This window comes from Prinia subflava, chromosome 25 (genome assembly GCF_021018805.1).
Source record: "Prinia subflava isolate CZ2003 ecotype Zambia chromosome 25, Cam_Psub_1.2, whole genome shotgun sequence".
NCBI classification, from domain to species: Eukaryota; Metazoa; Chordata; class Aves; order Passeriformes; family Cisticolidae; genus Prinia; species Prinia subflava.
In genome coordinates, this window is record NC_086271.1 from 2,268,812 (window position 1) to 2,293,976 (window position 25,165).

Below are 25,165 nucleotides of genomic sequence, written 5' to 3' on the forward strand. Positions count from 1 at the left end.
AGTTAATGACTTCTTTGATGAAGTCACTTTTCAAAAGACAAGGAGAGTTTCTTTTGGATCTAATCAGGAAACAAAAGATAGTGTCTTTCTTCTAGAGCAGCCAGCTCATCAACATTCATCCAAAAAGAACTTTCTGGTTTTTTCTCAAGACCCTATTCCTAGTGCACCTGGGAATATATTAGTGTGCTTGCTGTCATCCTGTTTAATCTCTATTTTGTATGGTTGGGATTATTTTTTTTTAATTAAGGGTCCCAGCTAATGTTTCATTTGTTAGTTCCCTTTTTTGCAGACCAGCAGAATAATGTGGAAAATGCTCCTTTACCCTCCAGTTCCTTACTGGTGTTTCCACTGGAGTGTGACTGGTTTGATACAGGCTCCCAGTAATTTCATGGCTTCTAATGACTTTCTCAGGAGAGTGGCAGCATGGAAATATTGGTAATTTTTTTTGTGTTAGGAGAAAGGACACAAACATTTGCATATTTAGAATTTATTCTTTTTATTTCTAATTTATTCTAATTATTTCATAATTTCTTAAATTTATCAATGGGCCAAACTTCCAAAATTGTAGCTAACTCCAGTGTGCCAAAATCAATTGGAGTTACCTGCCATATGATCCATTTTACTGATCTGAAAGATTTCTGTCATGCATTTTATCACCTTGTCTATCTGAGGCAATACTACACTAAAACTCTACCATCATTCTTTATCGATTTTTTTGATACAAACTGTCTCCCAAAAAGCAACCAGTCTGTCAAATTTCTATTGAAAATATACTCAGCTATTAAGCTTTGTTGAAATTAATACTGTAGCAAAACATCTTTGTATACTTTTCAGACCAGCGTATTCCACTGCAAGCTAAAATATTTTGACTATGACTGTCTAATGTTTATTGCATCAGTTTTACCAATTGTCCTATGTCACTTTCATGCACTTTTGTATTACACACACAGATTAGCTGTTTCTCTGTATTTTTTTTATATTATACATATTATTCCTCTGAAGCACTGTGGACACCTGATAAACATTTGGCCCGATGTGTTGTATCTGCTTTACCCATCAGCCTGAATAAAAATCAGAATCCTGATATATTATTCTATCTGGTAATAAAGTCATACATAACACCAAAGAGTAACAGCAATATATACCAAGACAAGATGACCTTGTCATTCACAACTTTGAAGAAATCATTTTGTTATCTCTTGACAATCTTTTACATTATGACTGCATTGCCTTAGTTTTCTTTATCTCTGCAAATGATGGCACCTCCAAAATCCCTGTATTGCTATTTCAGTGCAGATTTCATCATTAAAATAGAGTAGTGCCAGCCTAGTTGTGAACATCTCTGGTTCATTATTCTCAATTCTTGAACATCTGTCCAAACCCAGTTGTTCCAATGATTCCTGCATGAGACACATGCAATGTTACCTGGTCAACACAGCCTAAAAAGGGATGCACTGTCTCACTGAGTCCTGTTCCTTGAAGTGGTTGCCATCATTTCCAGCACAGCTTCCACGCAAAGTCTTGCTAACAATCTAAACACATCTTTTTTTCCCCCAGAAATTTCCTAGCATTCATTTGCTGACATCCTCTTAACACAGATGTTGTAATAAAGAAGCACTTCAGATTTAAAAAGTAGATGCTATCATACAGTGTCACTCTGCTAAAAAACAAACATCTCTCTTTCCAAATTGTTGCTATTTGGAAAAAGGCACATTTGTTTTCAATATGTATTTGCACAAAGGATGGCCAAAAGTTGTTTTTCAGGGGGCCTGGCCAGCTTGATATTGTTTTGAATTAGGGGTTTTTTAAAAGGTATGCAATGCTTTAAAGATACTTTATGTATTGTACATCTTTAAGGCTTCAATGTTATGAACAGGAACATAATAAAAACCCCAAGTCCCAAACCATCTTCAAGTGATATAGCATTATAATAAATATGTTTTTATAATATAAACATACATGGGCAATAAAACCTCCTCCCACTTAGCATAATTTTGATGATTTGGGAGACTAGAGCAAATCTTCACTCAGTGTTTGATAAACAGGTTCCCTTCACTTCAAAGGCTGGCTGTAGTTGAGGGTATTTTAGAGATGATGGTGAAAGTTTAAAGATGGAGGGTACATATTTAATTAGAAGGTACCAATATTTTCTAAAAAGGCAAAATTTCAGTACTGACTCAGAAAACTCCTAATACTTATGTAATAAATGAAGCACTTTGTTATTAAATTATACCAGATATGGTTCATCTTTTTTTTTTGTTTCAAGTCCATTAAACTGATGTCACCACAATTTCTTGGTTGTCCCATTTTCCAGCAGACCAACTGTCGGTTCCTGTTTCTGGACACGATGACAAATGCAGCCCAGAACGTGGGGAAGGGAATGCAGAACAGCTTGAACACCGAGGGGAAGCTGAGCAATGCAGCTAGCAGAGATGGGAATGCTGCGAGCCTCCTGACAGACTGGAAGGGAGCAGGAGGGAGCCAAAGGAACTGGAAAATGCAGCCAGAAAACTTGTGAGACAGCAGGTACAAAAAAGCCAGACTTCCGACGATTTGGAAGTAATAGTTATTTCTAAAAGGCTGCACAGTTCAAGAACGCATGATCACAGAGAATGATCTACAGATATTTATAGTAGATACCAATACTGCTATTAACAAGTCCCCAACTAATTAAACAAATTCTCTCTGCATTTAATACAGTATTTTAAAGTAAGCTGTAAATAGTCATGGTTACCTAAAATACTGTGAATTTTCTGCTGGAAAATGGATTTCATTATCTGTCTACAAAGAAAACCAGAGCAGAAATATGGCATGTGTCCATCACTCCTTTATTCTTGCCTAATTCCAGGATTCACACAGCAAAATTTCTTTAGTAGTTTTGTGTAGTGTTATTTTTTCACCCAGTCAGCTGAAATCTAACAACTCTTTAACAAGGTATGATATAATATATGCAATATACTGCCCCATTGATTGAAGACTGATTTCCCTGTGTTTGGAGTAGAGAAAAAAGCACAGTATTCCTACAAGGAAAACAAGACACCCTTCATAATTCTCAAATTAGAATCAGATTCCAACAAAAGAAAATATTCTTATGTCTATAGGGTGCTTAAAATTAGATTGAGCTTCCTTTTTAGAAGATATGTTAATAGATCAATTCACTTATGAAGAAAATCTTTGGTATTTAATTTTATTTAAAAATTGTATGGCTGTGGAAATGAAATTTCAGTTACAAATCTTTATTGAATTCCCTTGTCCTTAAAGTGTCTGCCCTTCCAGCTGCACTCTAAGCAACATCTGAGTTCCTGTTGTAAAATGCTGCAGATTTCTGACAAATGTTCTTTGCTAAACCCTCATCCAGTGAAAGGAGAGTTGGATCCATGGATGCAGACTATAAATATTAAGTGCACTAGGAGAAACATACCTGAAACTAAAGACACAGATTGTTTTTTTTAATATGAATAGCTCCCTTGTTATAGTGTGGCTCCCTCTCTGACAGAAAGTGCAGTAAGTAAAAAAAGTGATAAAATTTAGTCCCCTCTTTTCTTTAGTAAGTGAAAAAAGAGCTGGGGAATCCATGAATGGTAAGAATTTTACATCTGCCTTTAATTTAAGGTCTCAAAATGTACTTTACTTTTAAAAGGATTTTTAAAAATCCTGGGATTAAGAAAGTTGCTGCCTCAAATATCACATCAGTCAGCACTGGTTGTGGCATTACTTTAGACAAACTAAGATTCTGAATAAAAGTTTTCTTCTTCTAATGCCACATTCCCAAGTGCAATGAAAGTAATCATAAATTGTATCACACAAAGCTATGAGCTTTAAAAGGGCTGTGTTTCCCTCCCAATAGGAACCACACAGGACCTAAAAATTGTTGTATGCCACTAAAAGGAATCCAGGTGGGATGTAAGTGATGCAGAATTTTTATAGCACTGTTCAGCACCCTTTACATGTTGTATGCCTAAGTATCATTCCTAAAATGTAAACAGCTTTGATGTATCAGTGCAAATGAAAAAAGATCAAAAATGAGAATTGAATATTCAACTTTCGTAATGAAGTGAAATTTCAAGAAATCAAAACACAGGGAAAAGCCAAAAATCTACCAAAAGTAACTGAGAACTGTATAAAATACTCTCAAAATTGCAGAGAAACAATTTTCACTAATCTCCAGAAATATTTGTGATGTCTTTGATATCCTTGACCTTATTCTTAAATCACAAGTTAGAAGCTAATCCATTTCCTCTTCACTAAAATCACAGAAAAGAATGATTTCAAGATAGTATTTTGGTTCTTAACACGTAGTTCAACGTTTATTGCACTTTTCTTTGAAAATATTTCAGTGCTACATAGCAACTACAACAGTTGTATTTAAAATTACAACTCAAAAAAAGGAACTAACAAAGTAATTTTGAATGCAACTATTTGTTTTAGCTAAAATTTAGAAACTTTCCAAAAGCAGCCCGTACTTGATTTTTAACATCAAAACTTAATAATATGCTTTTCCATAATTTTACAAGAACCCAAATTAGAAAATCCTGTTTAGGATTAGTCTGCTAATTATATATGCTTATATAATTAAATATTTTGAATCTCTATACAACTTATGTATCAGCAGGATGTAAGTTGCACACAATTAAAAATTTCATTGAAATGTTCACTGAATATTAAAGTGCTAGGAGATTTTGGACTACAGTTCATATAAATATTAAACCATTCTTGTACTGCTCTCAAAAAACTGTCCACTCTCAGTTCAAATTTCTGTTGTGAAACTTTCCATTAGTTGGTGGCAAGTGAACTAAGGCAACCAAAGTAAGGCTGTTTTATTTTACTTACATCACATCAATAATACTTGCTTTACTTTGTGACAAGAAAATACAAATAGAGATATTGAAAAGAAAAAAGGTCCCTTTTTTCCAGTGGAACAGTTGAAGAGAACATTTTTCTGGGGCTGCAAGCCAAATAAGCTTTTTAGGCCCTACTCTCTCTGTAACATAGTGCAGTTGACCATAACCATGTATTTAAGTTACTGCTGTTATTCTGTTTTTGTCATTTTGTCAACTAAAACTACAATGCATTACCCTTAGTAAGTGCTCCTGTGCCTACATTTGTCTTCAGTGAAGAAGTTTTTTCTGTAGACATAAAACATGTGATGAGTATTTTGAGAAGCCCTGCTATATACAACAGTACTACCCAAAACCCCATAAATATGATAGCAGTGAAAAACCTGCCTCAACACTCAACAAAGAATCAAGCTTTATTCTTACACAAAATTTATCTCACTGCTTGTGATCAACTTGGCATCCCTTTATTTTATTGTATATTCATAACTTTAAAATACGTGCAGGAAATGACAGTACTCCAAGGGAGTCTAGAGATATAAAATTTAATAATCACAGATTATAAATGATCTCTAGCTCAGGCAACCAGGTTGTAGATTCAGGATGATTCCCATGAGGAGGGAATATTCAGATCAAAGTCACTGCAGTAACTCTTACCATGTTATCCTGGCTCTTCTGCAGCAGTCAAAGCAGAAAATCCTTCAACCTTATAAACAGTCTTCAGTATATAAAACAAAAGAAACTATGAAGAACAAAACATTTTCCCTCAGGAAATTTCCTGCACTGACTCAAGTGGGAAAAAATTAATTGTTTTCATCTACATCAAGCAGTGATTGTATACTGTGGGTAAATCAGCAAGACTTAAGATAAAGTCAAATTTCTCATGGCACTACTACCTTAAATACATTACAGAGAATTAGATTTTTACTGAAGTGATTTGCTGCATGTTTGTCTTAACATACTACTATCTATTCCACAACTGACTAAAGATATACAGTATTCTGCAGGTGAGTGCTTCTGGAAGAACTTCTCCATTGTATTTTTCTTTTTTTTTTTTTTTCTCTTCAAGAAATGTGTAAAATTTCATAGAAGCTCGGCTTTCTTTTCCAATTGCTTTTGATATGCTTTATTTTTAGAAGCAAAGGGAAAAATGCCACAGCAAAAGAGCCTCAGAAATTTAAAGCTGAGGTAGGGCACTGGAGGGACAAATTCAAACATTGGGTTTTACTGAGCAGCACAAAGAGTGAAGTAAATTCCAGAATGTGCTGTAAGCTCAGAATAGGTAATTGTACAACTCAAGTGGGCCAGACCTAAGCACATACAGTCCTAGAGGAGTGTGGATCTATAAGCACATCCCATATTCATATACAGCCATGACTGTATATATAAAACTCAGGTTTTATATATACACATGGTTTTATATATACACATTTCTTCACATTGTAGAAATAACCAGGTTTTGAGCTGACAGCTCATAACTACAGCTGCTGGAAAATAAAGCTCCTGCTGTATTCCATTGTGGAGAACTGAAATACTGGAACAACAGCACATGTTTTTGGAAGGATTCTCTTCAGAATCCTGCTCCTAAGGCTACGTCTGTGCAGTGCAGTGCCAGGGCTGGGCAGTGGCTCACAGCTGCTTTTTTTCCTAACTGGTTATATCTGTGATTATTCTAACACAGGATGGAGACACAAGGCCAGTTCCTTACAAAATTTAAACATTAATTTTTTTTTAAATTAGTTTTCTTAAAAATTTTAAGCTTCACTTCAAAAGGAAATCCTATACCTTTAAATACTTCCTATACCTAAGTGTTTTTGTAAGGTAAAGTTTCAAGCACTTCCACTAGAGAAGTAAATAACAATTAAAAAAAAGGAAAGAAAAAATATTGTCAAAGGAAGAACCTCATTAGATTCTGGATTTAGAGACTAAAACCTGCTCATTCCCTTGTCAGAGACTCAGGTTCTTACCAAGGTTCTTAACAAGTATTTAAAACAGCTTTGTGGAGAGATCCATCTTCAAAGCCAGGGCACAGATCCTGGTTCATTTAATAGCTCAGACACAATTTCATTAGCTGTGCATGAAGTGCCTCTTGAATTTACATGTAGACATCTATTTGCTTTTAAGTGGTTTGAAAATATTAAATTGTGCTGGCTGCACAAAGCAATTTGGTACAAAGACCTCAGAGAGCTTTTTCTCCTGGGACTGGTATATTCACAAGAGCAAGGCTGTGCAGAAACACAAGCAGAGTTTCTGACAGCATTCAGGTCTAGGGTTTCTTTCTCCTTAGATGACAAATTCTGCCCTTACAGACTGCCGGTTGTGTGGATTTGGTGGTGCACTGATTTGGCTACACCAGTTGTGGCTCAGGTGGTGACTTTGTTGGATTTTGTCAAAAATCTCCACGGTTTTGCTCCAATGGGCAGAGTAAAGCATCTCCCAAGACCTACATCTACAGGTGAAGCTCACAGTCCTGCTCAAAATCAAATGCTGCATTACATGGACTAGCACTGTTACCAGTTATGGCAGTTCCTACACTTGATTTTATCCAGAGGAATTGAAGAAAAGAACAAAACACATAGGATTTCACTTTATCTCTCCAGTTTTCCTTAACAGATGCAAAGCTCAGTATGGGCAGTGGGCCTTCTACCAGGAGGGCAGAAAGCCTGAAGGCAAAAGTCTTTGGGCAGTAAGAGCACAGGGACAAGTACAGAAAAGCAAGACAAATCTTGATGCAGCCACGTGGGCAGTGAAAGCAATTGCCCTTAGTTATTTTGTCATGGAATGAAAAGCTAAAGCTAATCCACTTAGCTTTCCCACATGCGAGTGGAATCCAAAACTAATCCTTTTACAGTAGCTATGCCACATGAAGTGGGGTGTTTAAACAAATCCCCTTAATCATCATGGCAAGAATCAGGGAGCTAAAGTCAATCCCCTTAGTAGCCTACATGAAAAAGGGAACCAAACAATCTCCTTAGTTATGCTACTCTTAATAATGAACTCTATCAAGCCTTTAAATATTTTGATATAAAATTATTAGTAGCATTCCTCTGACACACCAGGAACCAACAGGAGGATGCAGTAACACCTATGGTACAACATTTCTATCCAGTTTTTATGGCATAAAAATCCTATTGCTCACCACTTCATGACCTATTGGCCACAGGCATAATGCAAGAGTATCCATGTATGCATCAGCTGAGAGGGAAAACAAAATGTTAGAGTTCTTCCTTAAGAAAATTAAGAAATTGGAGTATTCCTTATAGCATGGAAAGCTGATGAAAAGTACTAACAGACATGGAGAGGAATCACTGAACAAGACCATATTGAACATATCATCACATTATTCAGCTCTTGTGTGTGCTAACTTAAACTTTTACTTTTTTTTTTTCACTTCTGCAATAGGCCCAGCTTTTAACACTACTAGGAAATCTAAAAGAAACATTCATCAGACTTCTTAGAAGGCAAAAGATCAGGTAGAGCACCTGAGCTCTTTGAGTGCTGTTCTATATCTCAACAGCACTTGTGATCTTTCACTTTATTTCTGCAAGTCATGTATTATGCTTTAAACACCTAGGATAGGATTATTTTGGTTAACTACAATACCAGAGGATTATCCTGTTATATCTAAAATACAGTTATAGAATATTATTCATAAATACATGGATTTTATACTGGGTTCCTTTCCTTTCTATTTTGCTCTCCATGGAATTATGATTATTAAAAATAATTATGTTTCTTTATTAGCAGCAGTTAGACAGACATTTATACAAACAGACATATCTATTTTCCACTTTTTGAAGTAGATTGGTAGGATTATGTGAAGATTATCCAATTCTGCTGGGATGGCTTACATAAATACATAATTGATGGGTAAAGGCCTCTGCACCCACCTGGATCCCTTTGCAGGACATTCAATTGTGTGAAAATTACTGCCAGAAGTGTATCTTAAATCTGAAGTTTACAAATCTGTGTTTTCTAGACTAGCAATTGCTGCACATTTATAAAGTTTACTGTTCTTCAGAGAAGAATGTTGTACCTGAGGTTTGGACATCTACTGGCAGAGAGGGTAAAGCAGAGGAGAATTTCTTCAATAACCACACTTTCAGTCCAGCTGGAGTATTTTTTTCTCACTTGGTGAGAATTCCAGTGGAGCATAAAAACACTTTGGATACTGAACTTTCATCCTGGCAATGGTTAGAACTGCTGGTACCCACAAACATCCTATAATCCTGTCATTTAGAGGACCATCAGAACGTAAATTATTTACTGCAATTTGCATAAGGGACTCTGTGTGACTATGTAAAAGAGGCTTAGAGAATGCTACAAGCTTGATAATCTGGTTACTTCTCTGCAATTTAAAAATTCATTCCACATATTTAAATATCTGAAAAAGGTTAAAAAGTAAAGTTGGCATGGTTTGGGTTTTTTTTTTTTTTTTTTTTTAGTTTCCTTTTCTGTTAAGTCTTCTGTTAAGTAAAGGCTTCCAAGATAAGGTCAGGCTACTGCAAATCCTTAGGAATATATTAATTCTTTTGTTTTTCATTATATATAGGCGCTCCGCTTTTAGAATATAAATTACTTCTGGCACTAAAAATTATAAAAAGAAAGCAGCAGTTTGGTTAGTTTCCCTAAATACTGAACACAGCATCTGAGTAAAAAGCAGCAACTGGTCCTGAGAGAGTGAAGCATCTGCTGCTGCTGCTGCCCATTTTACCTTTCCTCTTGGGGAAAAAAAAATAATGTGGCTTTGGAATAATTCAGAGATATTTCCTTTCGGAATACCTAGATATTTATCACCTGCTTTAGCATTTATGAGACCATTTCCTAAGCACACAGGAATTTCAAAGGGTATTTCCCAAGAGTTCAGTGCAGCAGTTCTGAAGTCTCTGAAAATACAATGGTTCAGATAAAGAGGTGTTCAGTATGCATCTGGTATTTCCATAAATATTGCTCTTCTTCCACTTTATTTTGTTCTGGCTTTTCCTTGATTTTTTTACTGCAGGCAACACTTAAAGAGTCATTCTTTCTTGCTCCATGTGTCTACACAGTGAAGGCTAACTATAACAGAAAATAATATATTTAATTTGGAATACACATATGAGGGAAGTTTTTGAATTTCAGAATATTTGCATGGCCATAAAATTCTGGAACCCAACACTGATGAAAAGAAACCCAACAGAACTCAGAACTTAAATCATTCTTCCTCCTACTACCCACTGCATTTTCCTTCTCAAATACAATTCTTTCTAAAAAAAAAAAAAAAAAAAAAAAAAAAAAAAAAAAAAAAAAAAAAGGCAAGAATGTAAGAATGTGGCAATTTTCACTAAATTGTACTTTCTTTCTTTCTTATTTTTCCTTACTGCCCTTTTTGGTAAGCCAAAATATTGTAAACTTATGAATGCAAGAGATGAATGTGCAGCCTACACAGACTCAAAAGCTATTTTTTGTGCACTGAGTACATCAATGTGCAACCTATGCACAGTACTCTTATTTATTTAAATTTCCAATCAGTCTACCTTTTTTTAAAAAAAAATACAGAATTAGCATTCATTCTGTGGGGCTGCACAACAAAAAAAATTAAATGTTTACCGTGCTCCACCAATTAGAATGGTTCTCACACCTAAAATGAGAAACTTAACAGAAAATAAAAATACTGCTACTGCCACTCTTTGCCCTCTTTTGCTATATAACATACAATATACATTGAAAAATAATCAATATGTACAATAAATTTTGCCTTTACTAGGAGTATGTATGTACAAAAGACTATTTAAATTACACAGGAATAAAAAACTAATGCAAAAAATATATGCAACATTATTATGATCAGGTTCAGATTTACCACACAATACATTAAAAATACAATAAATTGCATTTGGTTGAGCAGTTCAGAGACTGCTTCTAATGCTGCACTATTACAGATTATATATGAGCTGTAAGTATGTGGCTGTTTTGTACTGGAGCATACAAATCTGTTTATAATCCTCCTCTATTGTATCTGCTTCCCTATAAGTGGTTTTTAGGTTTGTATTTAGGTTTTATTTGTTTGAGGGTTTTTTGGTTTTTTTGTTTTTTGGTGTTGTGGGGGGTTTTTTGTTTATTTTTTTTTGATGGTGTTTTTTTCTGGGAGGTTTGCGGAGTTTTGGGTTGTTTTGTTTTGTTTTTACAACACGTCACTATTTAGGCTAGGAATGGTTAAGATCTGTGACTGCACAGTGGCAAGCACCAGTGGGGCCAAAATGTATTTGCAACATCCAAGTAAGAACATGACCATGTATTCAGTCAGGCCTCTGTGGAATCCACAATTAGATGTTCCACAGAAAAATAATCCTGATCCTATGCGAGTACAAAAAAACTGAGGATGACAAATACTAGTGCCTAGCAGATTTTGTGAATTTACCTATTTGTGATGGACCACGCTACCATACCCTGTACCCATCCAGCAGACTCTCAAATTCCCAGCACAGCCACAGCTAATTCTGTAGACCCAGGGTTTTCCAAGAAAATTAAGATTTTTTGCCCTTTTACTGGGAAATACAGGCCAAACCAAAAATTTAGACATGCACCGATCTACCTGGACACTGACAGTTTCTGGGATAATCAGTTTTCAAGAAAAGCCTTTATGGTCTAAGAGATACTCCTAAAAGAAACACGTAAACTGGACTCTCACAGGCAAGTCATCTCACATGAGCAACTGCAACTCTCTTAAGAAAGCTTTTAAGACATTTAACTAGATCATAGATATACTTAATTGTTTAATCTCTGCAGATGGAAATTAATCTCAAAAAACTCCTCGATTTAACCTTTTTCCTCAAATAATGACTTGACTGTCAAAAAGGATTCTAAATATGGCATTGCAGAGGATGGTATCTGATTATGCCCAAATTACAGCTAAAATACGTGACTGCCAATATTTTTTCTTAATGTCATCTCTGTAAATTCCCCATATTGTGTGAAAATCTGATTAGCTTCCTTCCCTTCCCTTCATCCCTGTTAAATGTTCTGACAGCTAAATCCCTACCTTCTATTAAAGATCTTATTAAAACCACAGCCTCTGTAACACCTCTGAAATTCTGCTGGTGAGCTTTCACAGATGTAACTACGTCTGTTTTCCACAGCTGAACTCCTGTAATAGGGGGAAGAACTTAGACTTTCGGGCGCTTTTTTTTTTTTTTCCTCAAAAAACATCCCAAATTCTTAGTTAAAACTTTGCTTCTTGCTACTTCTGCAACATCTCCCCACACAGCTGCAGTTCTATGTTCCACAGACTGTTCAGAGTGTGCCCAAGGAGGCCAATGGCATCCTGGCCTGAAGCAAGGAAGAAGAGTGTGGCCAGCAGGACCAGGGCAGGGATTGTCCCCCTGTACCTGGCACTGGTGAGGCCACAATTTGAATCCTGTGTCCAGTTTTGGGTCCCTCAGGACAAGAAGGGGGGCTGGAACGTGTCCAGAGAAGGGAATGGAGCTGGAGAAGGATCTGAAGTGTTGTGAGAAGCCACTGAGGGTGGTGGGGAAGGTTCAGCCTGGAGAAAAGGAGCTCAGGAGGGACATTTTCACACCTGAAAGGAGGATGTAGCCAGGCAGGGCTCCATCTCTTGCCCCAGGGAACAAGTGGCAGGATGAGTAGAAATGGCCTGAAGTTGCACCAGAGGAGTTTTAGATTAGAATTAGGTTTTGTATTTCATAGAAAAGGTTACCACACACTGGAACAGGATGTCCAGGTGAGTCCTCAACCCTGGAGATGTGCAAAGACAAGACAATGTGGCACTTAGGACATGGCCTAGTGGTGGACTTGGCAGTGTTAATTTGCAGTCAGACTCTGTGATCCAAATCATTTCTAACCTAAACAATTCTACGATTTGTTTGGAAGAAAAGTGAAATACTTTCAGATAAAAGCCTTTTTATGGTATTGCTGTTTTATCCTGGCAACTTTCACACCACTTGAATTTTAATTATGTTTATTGTGTCTGTCTGGGACAGCATTAATTTCTTTCCAGCTGCCCTTGGGTGTTACGTTTATACTGGTGACCAAAACAGTGCTGAGAACACACTATTGTTTTACTTAGGAAATAAGTATTAAGTATATGAACTTTCTTATGTTTATAAATACAATTCAAAGACAGTCTGCTTAAGAAAATGAATAGTTAAAAATATTAATATTGTAGAAGAATGTTCCAAGATATATTCCCCCAATCACTTTCTGAGATATAAGTTAAGAGATGAAGGTGAAGATGGATGCAGCTGCATTGCAAGAAAAGTTTCTTTCAAGGAAAACCTCAGTGCCATCTGTGACAAACAGTACCAAGCCACACTCTTGTTACCTTAAATTACAGAAATGTCTCCTAATTAGCTAAGAAGCAGCTAAAAAACAAATTGTTGATTGATGCATTTACTGTAAAACAATTATTTTAACAGAGAGTGCAATATAAACAATCTGGTAGGGAAAAAACATCAGTACTTTGACAAGATTAGTCTCAAAAAATTCATAATACAAGAAGAACAGTAATACTGTATATTAGTAACAGTTATTAAAAAATGAAACTGAAATTATTTCCCTGGATAAATCAATAGGAAAATTACCAATTGACAAGGAAACTGTTCAAATAATTGTGGAAACTAAAGTACTTTCATCACTCACAGAGTTTTCAAATAATTTAGAGGACTTCTAGTAGGTTCTTTATTGCTGAGGCCATATATTGTGTCTACTATGATAAGTCAAGGTAGTTTTTACAAGTCTCTTCCACACCTAAATGTCTCACAGCTTTGTGCTGTGAGTCACTTTGCCCTCCTTTCAAAATGATTTTTGGAGTAGCTATGCACAAGTTGGGCTTGTTCAGCCTGGAGAAGAGAAGGCTGTGGGGGAATTTTACAGCACCTTCCAGTGCCTAACGGGGGCCACAGGAGAGCTGGAGAGGGGCTTTTCACAAGGGCATGGAGTGGTGTGATGAGGGCTAATGGCTCTAGACTGAAAGAGAGGAGGTTTAGATTGGATATCAGGAAGAAATCCTTTCCTGTGAGGGTGCTGAGGCCCTGGCACAGGCTGCCCAGAAAAGCTGTGGCTGCCCCATCCCTGGAAGCGTTCAAGGACAGACCGCATGGTTTGAGGTTTGAGCAATGTGATCCTGTGGCATCCTGCCCATGGCAGGGAGTTGAAACTGGACAATCTTTGAGCTTCCTTCCAATCCAAACCATTCTATGATTCTACGGCAGAAATTTATCAGGACTGGGCAGGCCCTTATGGCAGCAGTCCCCAAACCATAGCTTCTCAGCAAACTCAGCTCACAAAATCGTGTTGCAATGATTAATGCAATAGGAAATAAATAATTTTTTTTAGAGTTATGTTGAAGACAGAAGGAAAAAATCCCACCAACTGCAATTGAGTAAGTTCTGTTATTTTATTAGTATTACTGCTAATGTGTAAAGGAAGGCTGTGGACCACTGCATTTCAGTTGGACTTTCAGGGATTTTCATTTCTTTCCTAGTTCCTAACTGTGTCCCAAGGTCAGCAAACTGGTTAGAATGCTGGATTTTGCTTCATATGCACTTGAGCACTTGTGACTGCTCACTCACTTCCACTCACATCCTCTTCTGAAACACAGGAACTTTTGCCTTCTCATTTTTTGTACCAATCAAAAAACCCCAAACCTCTGTTCTGTATTTTCAAGGTTATGGAGAGACAGTTTGGTAAGTGAAGATCTCCTTTCATAGTGCATGCTTTTTCATAAATCAATCGGTCACTTTGAGCTATAGTCCAAAGAACAGAGGAAGTATCAGATGTGTCCATTATCAAGGTAGAAATTTTAGACAGCCCATCACTAAGAAGCTGAACTGGAACTCAATCAACAGAAGTTGATGCTATTGACCTCAGAGATATTAGTGTTTTATGCTGCATTTTTGTAGCTCTAAGCACTAAATTTATTACCTTTTCAAGATACAAGGAAAAAATCTGACACGCAAATAAAACACATTTGTAAGAAAAAACTGTTGCGTTCTCAAGCTTCAGGAAGGATGCACAAATAACTGGGAAGAAAATTTAAAAACAAAATCACATATTATATTCCCAAGGCATGAACAACACAATTATCTTTGCAGCTCAATGATGACCAAAACTGCTGAAAGCTTACAACTGTTATGTCATGAATCTACTATAAATAAAAAGTCTGAGAGGCAAAGGTTAAGGTTCTGCAAGTTCCAAAAGAACCTCCTGATCTTTTTATCCCACTTCACTCAGGCCTGTTAGCTTAAAATTTCTGAGGCATACTCAGTATTCCCAAATCCCAAGCATTATTACTTCAGTCACTCTTTAATTTAATGAAAACATTCCTTGTGACTGAGTATGCCAGTAAATTAATGACTTCTGCTAATGTCACAGGCTCAGGAAAACCCATCATCCCATCCTCCTAACATCAAAAATGTTCAGCAGAGCAGTAATCATATCTCAATGACATTTTTCTAACACACACAAACACTACATAAATACTTTTTTTTTAAAGTTTGATTAAAATAACACATTAATATTCAATAGCACCTGAACAAAATTTTCTTTCAAAAAACACCAGTAATTCAACACCTGTTACTCTCCTTCAGGAAAAAAGAAAATCCTAATGTGCCCTTCATGGCACAAACCAGATTCTTATCTCTGCAGTGATAATCTCAATCACACCAATGACTGTGCCATATTCTGGATTGTGTTAGGATACAAGAGTAACTCAGATTAGGTGGTGCTGTGGACATCAATCACCATCCCTGGAAGTGTTCAAAAAGTGTGTGAATGTGGCATTTGGGGACGTGGTGAACAGTTGGACTCAAGTGATCTGAAACGTCTTTTCCAATATAAACAATTCTATGATTTTATGCTACGCTTTTCTCCCCCGTATTTACTCTAGCCCCTTTCTTTTTCAAATCACTTTGTACATGTTTGAGAAATATTTTAGTCATTGAATCCCAGGTTCTTACTGAAATGTAAACTCCTTCATGTATTCTAGTAAGTGCTGCCAGTTCTTAATATACAGCAGGGGTCCTGAGACACCCAAATCCTCAAGAGGCTGTAAAACTACTGTTTAGGGTATGTATGATGAACCAACAAATACATGTTATAATAGCTGATTTTTAAATTATTTTGGAGTGGACATGTTTTTGTGTTTGTACACTGTGGCTCTTTTGGAGTACCTAAAGCTTTTAAGAATTTACACAGTAACTGCAGCTGTATCTTATGTGCTTTCCAAATGTACTGTGCACTTGAATGGAGCTCGCCCCAGTGCTCAAGCAAAACACTCCTCACTGGATTTTCTCATCATGGTAGATGCAAGTCCTTACTTTTTGCTAGAGCAAAAATTCCTTGATTCATTTCTCACTGTGGTGTATGACAGTATTTACTTTGTCTGGAATTTTTAAAGGAAATAAAACTTTCAGAATTGTAACTCAGATTGCATGAGACTGCATACAAAATGTAAAACACGGGAAGTATCTGTGAGAGATGGAAATTATGCCTAGGAATACAAGGAAAAAGAGTAATCCATAAAGTTGAAAACAGGCTGAGATTAAGAAATGTCATATTGCTTGAAATCCCTGAAGGCAAAGACACAGAAGGCATTTTACAGAAGTGGATTATTAAGGTGCTGAGGGTAGATAGTTTCTACTTCCTTCTGGAACAGAACATGGCAAATAAAATGACTGAAAATGGAACAAGATGTTTCTCTCAGAAAAACAGTATTTTCTGAGCTCATTTCAGAGAAGCGAGTAATTATCTGCCTCACACACAAGAATCAAGAGAGAATGCAAGCTAGTATAAAAGATACACAGTATGTACAGTAACATACAGAACTACAGTTCCAGTTCAGAACTACAAGTTGATGCAGAACGTGTTAAATGCTCCAGAATAGTGCATCTTACTTTAAAAGTGAAACTCCAAGTGCCCCTGATACTCTGTGACATGCATTAGCTGGGTGGAAAGGAAAAAACACAGGTTCTGAAAGTGTAGCCACTGGCAAAGCACTAATGGTTGAACTTCAGGGAGTAAAAATGCTGCTCTACCCCATGCTCACCGTCCCTGAGGATAACAGGCACTATTAATGTTTTCTTTTTTCTGATTAGGTAATCCAAAACCACATTATCAGATGCTAAAGTCCATACTGGTTCTCACTTAAATCATAAAATTTTTGTTCCAATTTGCAAAACAGAAAATTGTTTTTCCTTTTATTTCACAAAAAAAAGTAGCCGTGACATATTACTCCAGCACGGCAATTTTTTAATATGAAACTTTATGATGTCCAGCAGTTAGAATTGGATTTAAAGTAAGATAGATACTTAGTACTCAGAAAAGAGAAGAACATAATAATGTGTACTCATGTAATTCTTGCATCTGTAATTCCTACTCACAACACAGGCAGCTCCAGTCCCAAGAACACCTAAAATCTTTCAGACAGGTCCATATTGCAAGAATATCCACCCAGGTACGAGAGCCATTCACTTCCAGAGTGTCAGAATGCCAAAATCCAAACCAAAAAATCCAAAATGGTGAGAGACTTACCCCATTTAAGGGAAATGTTTTCCATCCTAATTCTCCGAGGGCAGTTGTAGTATCAAGTAACACAACTGAAAATGGAAAAAGAAATGGTGTTTGTGGTATTGCTTGGATCAGACATAGTAAATAAAGTATTAAAAACAGGAAGGCCTGAACTTGCCATGTTAGGCAGGTTCAGGGCTTTCATGGCACACATTTTTACCTAAAAAGTGTCTCAAAACTCATAAAAACCCCTCCATCTTTTGCAGAAATAATTGCCAAATCACCGTACACTATGGCTATTTTACCATTAAAAGATGACTGATCAAACATGCACATTCCTGCAATCCCTCACCTGGAAATCTAGAAAGTCTGCAGCATTAAAGCTAATAAAATACACAGTTCCAAACGTAAGTTGTTTTGTTGGTTTTTTTTGGTTTTTTTTTATGAAACCCATAAACTTCTCAGAAACAAATTTATACAGTTTACAAATTGAGAACACAGAAAGACAAACAACTTCAGTTTCTCTCTTGGATAGAGTATCACAGTGTTAATATCTGCTGCATACATTTTCCATCACTTCTGTCATATTCAGGTTGGGTTTTTTGATCTATGATAGGATGTGCATTATTGTATATTACAAAATGTTTCTGCACTATTTTAATGTTAAATTACATTAACTTCCTTTTTCACTTCCATTCACTGATGCTACACAAAATATATACAGCACATGAGACATTTTACCCACAGGTACTACTGCCCTCTAATGGAATTGTTTCATCCGACCCTCTAACTTCAGAAATCTAAATTAGTATTTAAACACAAAATGAAGTACTATATAGGGTAGTTTATTTTAATTATTGAGTTGGCCTGTTTTGATTGGTGAGTTCCTCCTTACAGCCCACTAATTCCACTTCTTCGAATGGTTAAATAATGCAGAAAAATAATTAAGCAATCAATTTGAAACATGACCCCAACTACCCACACATTTCTGGGGTTTACATTGCCGTGCACGATCTTCCACCTCTTGTCTGTCCAAATAATCAATGTAAGCTATCTACAATGTGTTTCTATAAAGGAGTACAGCAGCAGCAGAAGCCAGGTCATGTTTTTCTGCCTCATGGAAAAGGCACCTTGGCATGGGCATTGAACCTGGCAGCTCATTAGGGGGAACCTGACCCAGCCTCTTCTCTTTTGTACTAGTGACACTTAGAGCTCCTCTACGTATGAGTGAACAGTGGCTCTTAACCTGAAACTGAAGTTTGCTGTCTTGAAAACACTTACAGGCAAGTAAAAAGCTCAGCACAGACCACATAAAAGCTTAATGGTTTATGTGAAGAAATAATGACATTTTTTAAATATATTCAGCAAAGGGGAGTAGTCTGCTCTTCACCACTTCACTGTATGAAGCTTTGTGAAAGAGTATAAATTAACCATTTTTTACAATCCATATTTTACTTAAAAAAAAAAAAAAGTATCACTATCCTCATTGACACTATTTCTGTCTTCCACTTACTTAAATAGCTGTGATTTACAGCTGTCATAGTATTTTCTATTTGTGTCAGGCTACCACGCTCTTATGGAAGAGTCAAAAAAAAAAATCTTCTCACTTGACATTTGATGCAGCAGTTTCCTGTGAAAAATTTTAAGTCGTAATCTACTGGGGATCTGTTACTGCCAAAAAACCACCCAAAACAAGCTGGGTTTACATATTTCTTTTTCATAGGGAGGACCAACTGCTCAGCAGTAAGATAGATACTTAGTTCATCTTAGGTGTTTCTTTTCTTCTTTCCATCTCTCTCACCCTCCTCTCTCCACCCAGAAAATGTGGACTATTTGTTATGTACTCTGTTTTCAGCTTTGTTTCAAGTTCTATCTTGCTCTTTGCCAAGTGCTATTCTCATGGATCTGCATGCATAAATAATTTTTTTCTAAAAGCAGCATTAGGGTTTTAAGTGCCATTTCAGTTTTACAATTTTTGTGGTACCAAATCTGCAATTTAATAAACATCATCCAGGTATTCAAAATTAATACTTCTGTGGAACAAGACCTAAAATACAGAATGGAAAACTAATTCATTTCTTCACTGGAGCCTGAATTAATTAATTCCTTGCCTGAATTAATCAAGTGCTACTTGAAGGCTCAAAGCTATACATTAAAAAAATTAAAAACTAGAGTAAATTCATCACTGAAAGTATATTAAGTTTAGATTTAGTTGAGCCATGATCTAATAATATTCCTTGTATACACTCACCAAATGATCCCCAATGAGTAATTGAGTTTTGTTAAAATACAGTTTTGATACATTTGACATACCAAGGCTCTTGAATGCTCACATATTCTCACCTGTAGCTACCAAAGAACTGGAAAATTAAACCAATTGGAGAATTCTCCAAGTGGAGAATTCAAACCACCCAACAACTACTAATCAGAACTAGAAGGGTATCACCTTCAGCATCAGAAATTAAAATCATTAAAAGACTGTCTTTCCAACAGCACCTGTATTACAAGACATAAAATAATTATCAATCAAAAATGGGAAAACAGTGAAAGATCAAGTAAATCTTATGTTTATGTGAAAGACAGACAAACTCCAGTGAAGCTGTGGATTCAGGAGGGCCTGCTACACGAATGAGGACATGGATAAAGCAATAAAATCCCCACACACTTCAGAGGTTTGGAGGTATCCACATGCTAGACTTCAGTGTGGGACAGAGACACCCAAGGTATCTTTAAACGAGGTGATTAAGAAGCAGCCTATGCCCAGCAGCACAGTCCTGATGGCAGACAAATCTGCACTGCCAAGGAGCTTCCAGCTCACAGCTCTGATGGCAGAAAATTCCCTCTGCCAGAAGAGCTCCAGGCTAAGAGGAATGCCAGCATGTAAACATCTGAATTACACACAGGTCTGGAGGCTTCCCCTCTGCCTGCAGGACAGGGGAAGTTTCAAAAGAACTGGAAGTTCACATGCAAAGAGACTAAAAAAAGATGGTGGCACTACACCTATGATGCTTATAATGAGAAAATTCCATAAAAAGCTAATGGGATCACTAAGTCGTATTTATTGACCCTTGTCCCTACATTTACTTTTTTATGCTCCTTTGTATGCTGTAGAAACCTCCACTCTTCTTTAAAAAATTAGAAGTGTCCATTATCGACAAGCCATTAGCTGCCAGCATAAACAGAAGTGTGTCTGGAACTACTGCAGTGAATATTTTATGGGAAAAGCTCTGAGTACACTGATCGAGACTCAACAATGTTAATGACACCTGTGACATCCAACCTCCACTTTTAGCAGGCACTTTTCTAAGGTGGTGGCTCTAAAACTTGCGCAGCGAATAAGAGTTTAGGTTTGCCATTACAAAGTCATATCACAATTCCAAATGAACCCAAAGACCCTTTTTAAAAAAACTCTCTGGATAAAAAGAACTCAGATTTAGCACTTGAATGTCCCTTCTTAAATAACAGAACTGGGGATAGTAACATTTGACCAACAATACTATATAGTATTAACTTAAACATATGTCTTTAAGCCTATTGTTTAATTACTGGCACATTTCAGCCTTAGAAGTGTTTAGCTTTGTTTTCCAGCACATATTTTAATATATATTATATTATTATTACTCATTATGTCATATAGAGCTTCAGTTTCCTTTTTTCTCGACATTATCTTACACTGCTATTATTAGACTTTACAACAGAACTTAATCTTTTCAGAGGTTTTACCTGGTCCCAAGGAAACTGTTTTACCTAAAATTACGACGAGCAGAGCTCCAAGGACTGACAGGGTGGAATTTTAATTTTCATTCCAAAATACTCTTCTTAAGATGAACTCTGCAATCGTGTCTGTACAACAAAGGAAAAAAACCCTTCCAAAACATTCCAAACATTCTGACCAGCTTCTTTTCTTCTTTTTTTACACATCTCCAGATAGGATATATGTAAATTAACCCAATTAATACAGGATTTCATCCAACTTCATGGAATCACAGTCTCATATCAGATCACCATCAGCGTGGTGATCACCATCACTCATCATCAGTTTGATCTGCTCCATTTTAGACATTTCACTGTTACCTCAAGAGTGGGTACACCTAAGATTTGCAAGGAAAACAGAGCAATATACAGACATTAATCTGAAGACAGCACTAATAACTCAGGAACATCTCTTCTGTACTGTGTAAAGGATACCCAAAACCCCCCGAAAGTTTCAGTGTCTTCCAGCAAAGTAGGGAGGCATTACCCCAGAAACGGGCAAAACTGGCACCTTTTTTTGTTCCTGAGAACTTTATTATTGACTGCAAAGTTTATAAGGCAAACACACAGAGCTATTGAAGTCTCTCACTTCCAGCCCTCAAGAGAGTTGTTACTCTCTTCTGAAGTGTCTGTACTTTCTTCCAGGTTTTATGTTTTGGGGTTTTTTTTAATTTTTAAAAAGAGGATCACATGCAGTATTCTGAAATCATCCCTTTTAACAATATGTGTTAAAGAGTCCTGGCTTTTTTATATCCTGTTTATATATCCAGGGTCACATTAGCCTATCTTTTGCTGCAGCACTGCATTCATAGGCTGTTACTATTCTACAACATCACTGTCTTGTAGATTCACTCCTTTTCACCATTTTTTTTTCCAGTTTGGGTTGGTTTTGCTCCTGAATGAACAAAGATCCATTTGTTTATACTAAAACAAGTTTCATTTGCAAGGGCTGACCTTTACTGAGAAAGGCTCCTCCCTGTTTGCACATCCTCCTTCTTTCTTGTTACTCCTTTTGTCTGGTATTGAGTTCATATTTATTTTCATGTTACTAATGAAAAATGTTAGAACACTGAATGGTGTATAACAAATATCTCAAATTCTGTGATTTAACAGTCACTGAAACTAGTTTAAGGCTTCTTAGACCTCAGGGGTTTTTTACACCCATATAGTAAAAAAAAATTTCAGCTTTTTACTGTCAGAAGACTGTGTCATATTCTAATATAAAAAATCTCAACATATTACTGCTGTAGCTTGCCTGCCTGAGGAAGACAGAAAGAAGAAGGGGATATGCAATATCCAAGTTACCTTGGCAATTAACGTGCAATCAACTGGGAAAAAATATTTAAATGCTTGGTTTTATGACTAGGCCTGTTTTCCATAAACCAAATAAACTGGCATTCATTATACATGTATCAATTGAATCCTTTTCCATAATTTTCATTATTTTGCATGCAACAGCTATCTGGTTTAGACAAGAATAATGAGATGCAGTAATAAAGTATGAGGAGCACCTGTCTAGATAGCAATTCTGCCAGGGAAGTGTACAGGAGTCACAGCAAATCAGAGAGTAAACAAAGTATTGACAATGCTGTTTGCCTGAGATAAGCGGGATTAGAGCCAGCAAAATAGAGAGAGTAATCCTTCCACTCTCCTCAACATTTCCAAGAGTTTTATGTCAGACTCTAAGAAAATCCTTGCTACCCTACAGCTGAAAAGAAGAGGGAGAGCTGTGACTAATTGGGAAGCTGGTGAATCTCCACTCCAGGAGGCTTTTAAGACACCTTGAACACCTCAGGCCTGGTTTCTGCATAATCTCCTGTTGCCTTGGGGCAGAGCAGGGGAGATAAATGACTTCTCCAAATGTGAGTTTTATAAAAATCTAGTTACCTTTTTAATGGTGCTTCCCTTTTCTTTTCAGACCACAACTCTAACACCTACGCTTTTCCAGTATTCCTGAATTCCCTGAGTCCCCAAACTCATTAAATTTACCATCAATAACCCAGAGATGTCTCAGCCAATTCTTCCAGGACCCTTTCAGGACTATTTACACCAGATGCTTCATATTCTTCATGTTATATGAATAAATCACTAATTTCCGATTTTCCCAATTTCAAACACATTTTCTGCCTCGTTCTAAAAATAGTTCAATACCATTCACACAGACATTTTTATTCTTAATGCAATTCCCATTATCCTAAGTGTTGTGAGATTTGGGCTTCTACCTAACACATTTACTTTTTATTTTCAGTTTTCTATACTACCTGTTTTCTAACATGTGCTAATTTCCACATGTATCCTCTCTTTTCCATTAATTTTGAGAAATCTTTGTATTTCTAGTTTCTGTTTTCATGTTACCTCCAATGTAGGTTGAGCTGTTATTCATAACTGGTCTTTTTTTACTGATCAATGATTTCCTAATCAAGAACTTTTAAAAGGCATTTCCCCTTTTACCTTTCTTATTCTCATATTTGCACACTCACACGAAACAACACTTTTAAAATTCTCTTCCAATGAATGAGAACTGGCCAGAATAATTTTTCATGTACTAAACAAAACATCCCACTCATGATACATTTATCATGTCAGTGCTAAGAAGTTTGTAACATTATTAGATGGGGTTATATTGGATAAGTGCCTGGTTTTTTCTTGGTAGTTTTACTCCATTACACGAGGTCTCCAGTGAGAATCTTCAAAACCTAATTCCCCCACACACCATTTTTCTTTCCACATATTACATACAGATGCTTAAGGAATAATTTCCCCTCTTTTCTCATTTGATTCAGTTATGTGCTTCAGTCTTACTGTTTCCTATGACTTCCAGGATAGACATAAGTTGAAATCCTGTGGCTTTGATAAAACAAGATTAAAACAAACAACAGTTCTTTTGAAAAAAAGAAGAAAAAATGCCACCTTTTACATTCAATCTTTTTCCGTAGAACACATTCTTACCTATTTCTTAGCAAGATCATTTTTAAAATGGAATTAAAATGCATCATATTATAGAGCCAATATAATTATCCTTTCCTTATGCAAAGATGCACCTTCTCCTTAGAGCAGAAGGCTGCTGTAACCCTACTGCTCCATCTCTCTCTGGAATGGAAACCAACATTTTCATACCCAATGTTTCAGTTTTACTACATCCTTCTTCCACACTTTCTTCCATTCTCACTTTAAAAATCAACATGAATCACTTTATTCTCATTTTATATCATTGTTAGCATTGCCAACCTTTGCAGACTCCGCAGTTACATCAGTTACACCTGTCTTTCTGAAAGTAGGATTTAAAAGCAGATTTTTAAAAAAATTGGCAAGCTCTAAGTTAACTTCAGGGTTTAAAGCTTCCAACCACAAACATATTTTAACAAGATCATTTTTGCTCCCTTACCAATGCCATTTCACTGTAAAACAAGCAACTGCAATACCTAAACACCTATCAAAATATCTAATAATCAATTACTGTAACTTACAATTTCTAAATACCTGACAGACAGAGTTACTTTCAATAAACACGATCCTTGCACCCAAAAGAAGTAACAGTAAAATTTTGTGTTCTTTTTCTTTCCATTATTTTAATCCCTGTCTATAAGTCCACCAAAGATATCAAAGTGGGGGGAGAAATTCAACAACTTATCAGTTAAAGGCATGTAATAACATTCAATAAAAGATTCAGTCTTCCCCACTTAGGTGGATTCCAAGTTTTATTTCACGAATACCAAATGAAGCCTTGGAAATCCACTTGATACATTCAGAGGCACCAAATGCATAGAGAAAATCTGTCAGTGCAGAAACACGTGACAATTTCCGCACTGAAATCTTTCTAGGATAACAGTTACCATTCCAAACTGTACATGGCTAGATCTTAACTATTTATTCTGCCACCCAGCAGGTTATTTTGCTCTAAGACAGCAGTAAACATTTTGTATTTTGAGGTCTCACATGAGCACTTGCTTCTCCCATGTGAGTCTTACTCATCAGCACAAGAAAAAATAAAAGTACTGATGTACAAAGAAAGCATAGTCACATCCAAAATAAATGGGCTTACCTCAGAAAAAGATGAGGCCCCAAGTTTTCCT

General features: G+C 36.4%; 1 protein-coding gene across 2 annotated transcripts in view; it reads right to left on the reverse strand.

Moving 5' to 3' along the window:
• EPHA6 (EPH receptor A6) overlaps positions 1-25,165 on the reverse strand; it is a 367,586-nt gene that overhangs the window by 323,390 nt on the left and 19,031 nt on the right. For both annotated transcript variants that reach the window (XM_063419479.1, XM_063419478.1), the window contains exon 2: positions 17,364-17,428. In XM_063419479.1, the coding sequence (XP_063275549.1) occupies positions 17,364-17,428 (65 nt within the window). The remainder of the gene's footprint in view (positions 1-17,363; positions 17,429-25,165) is intronic.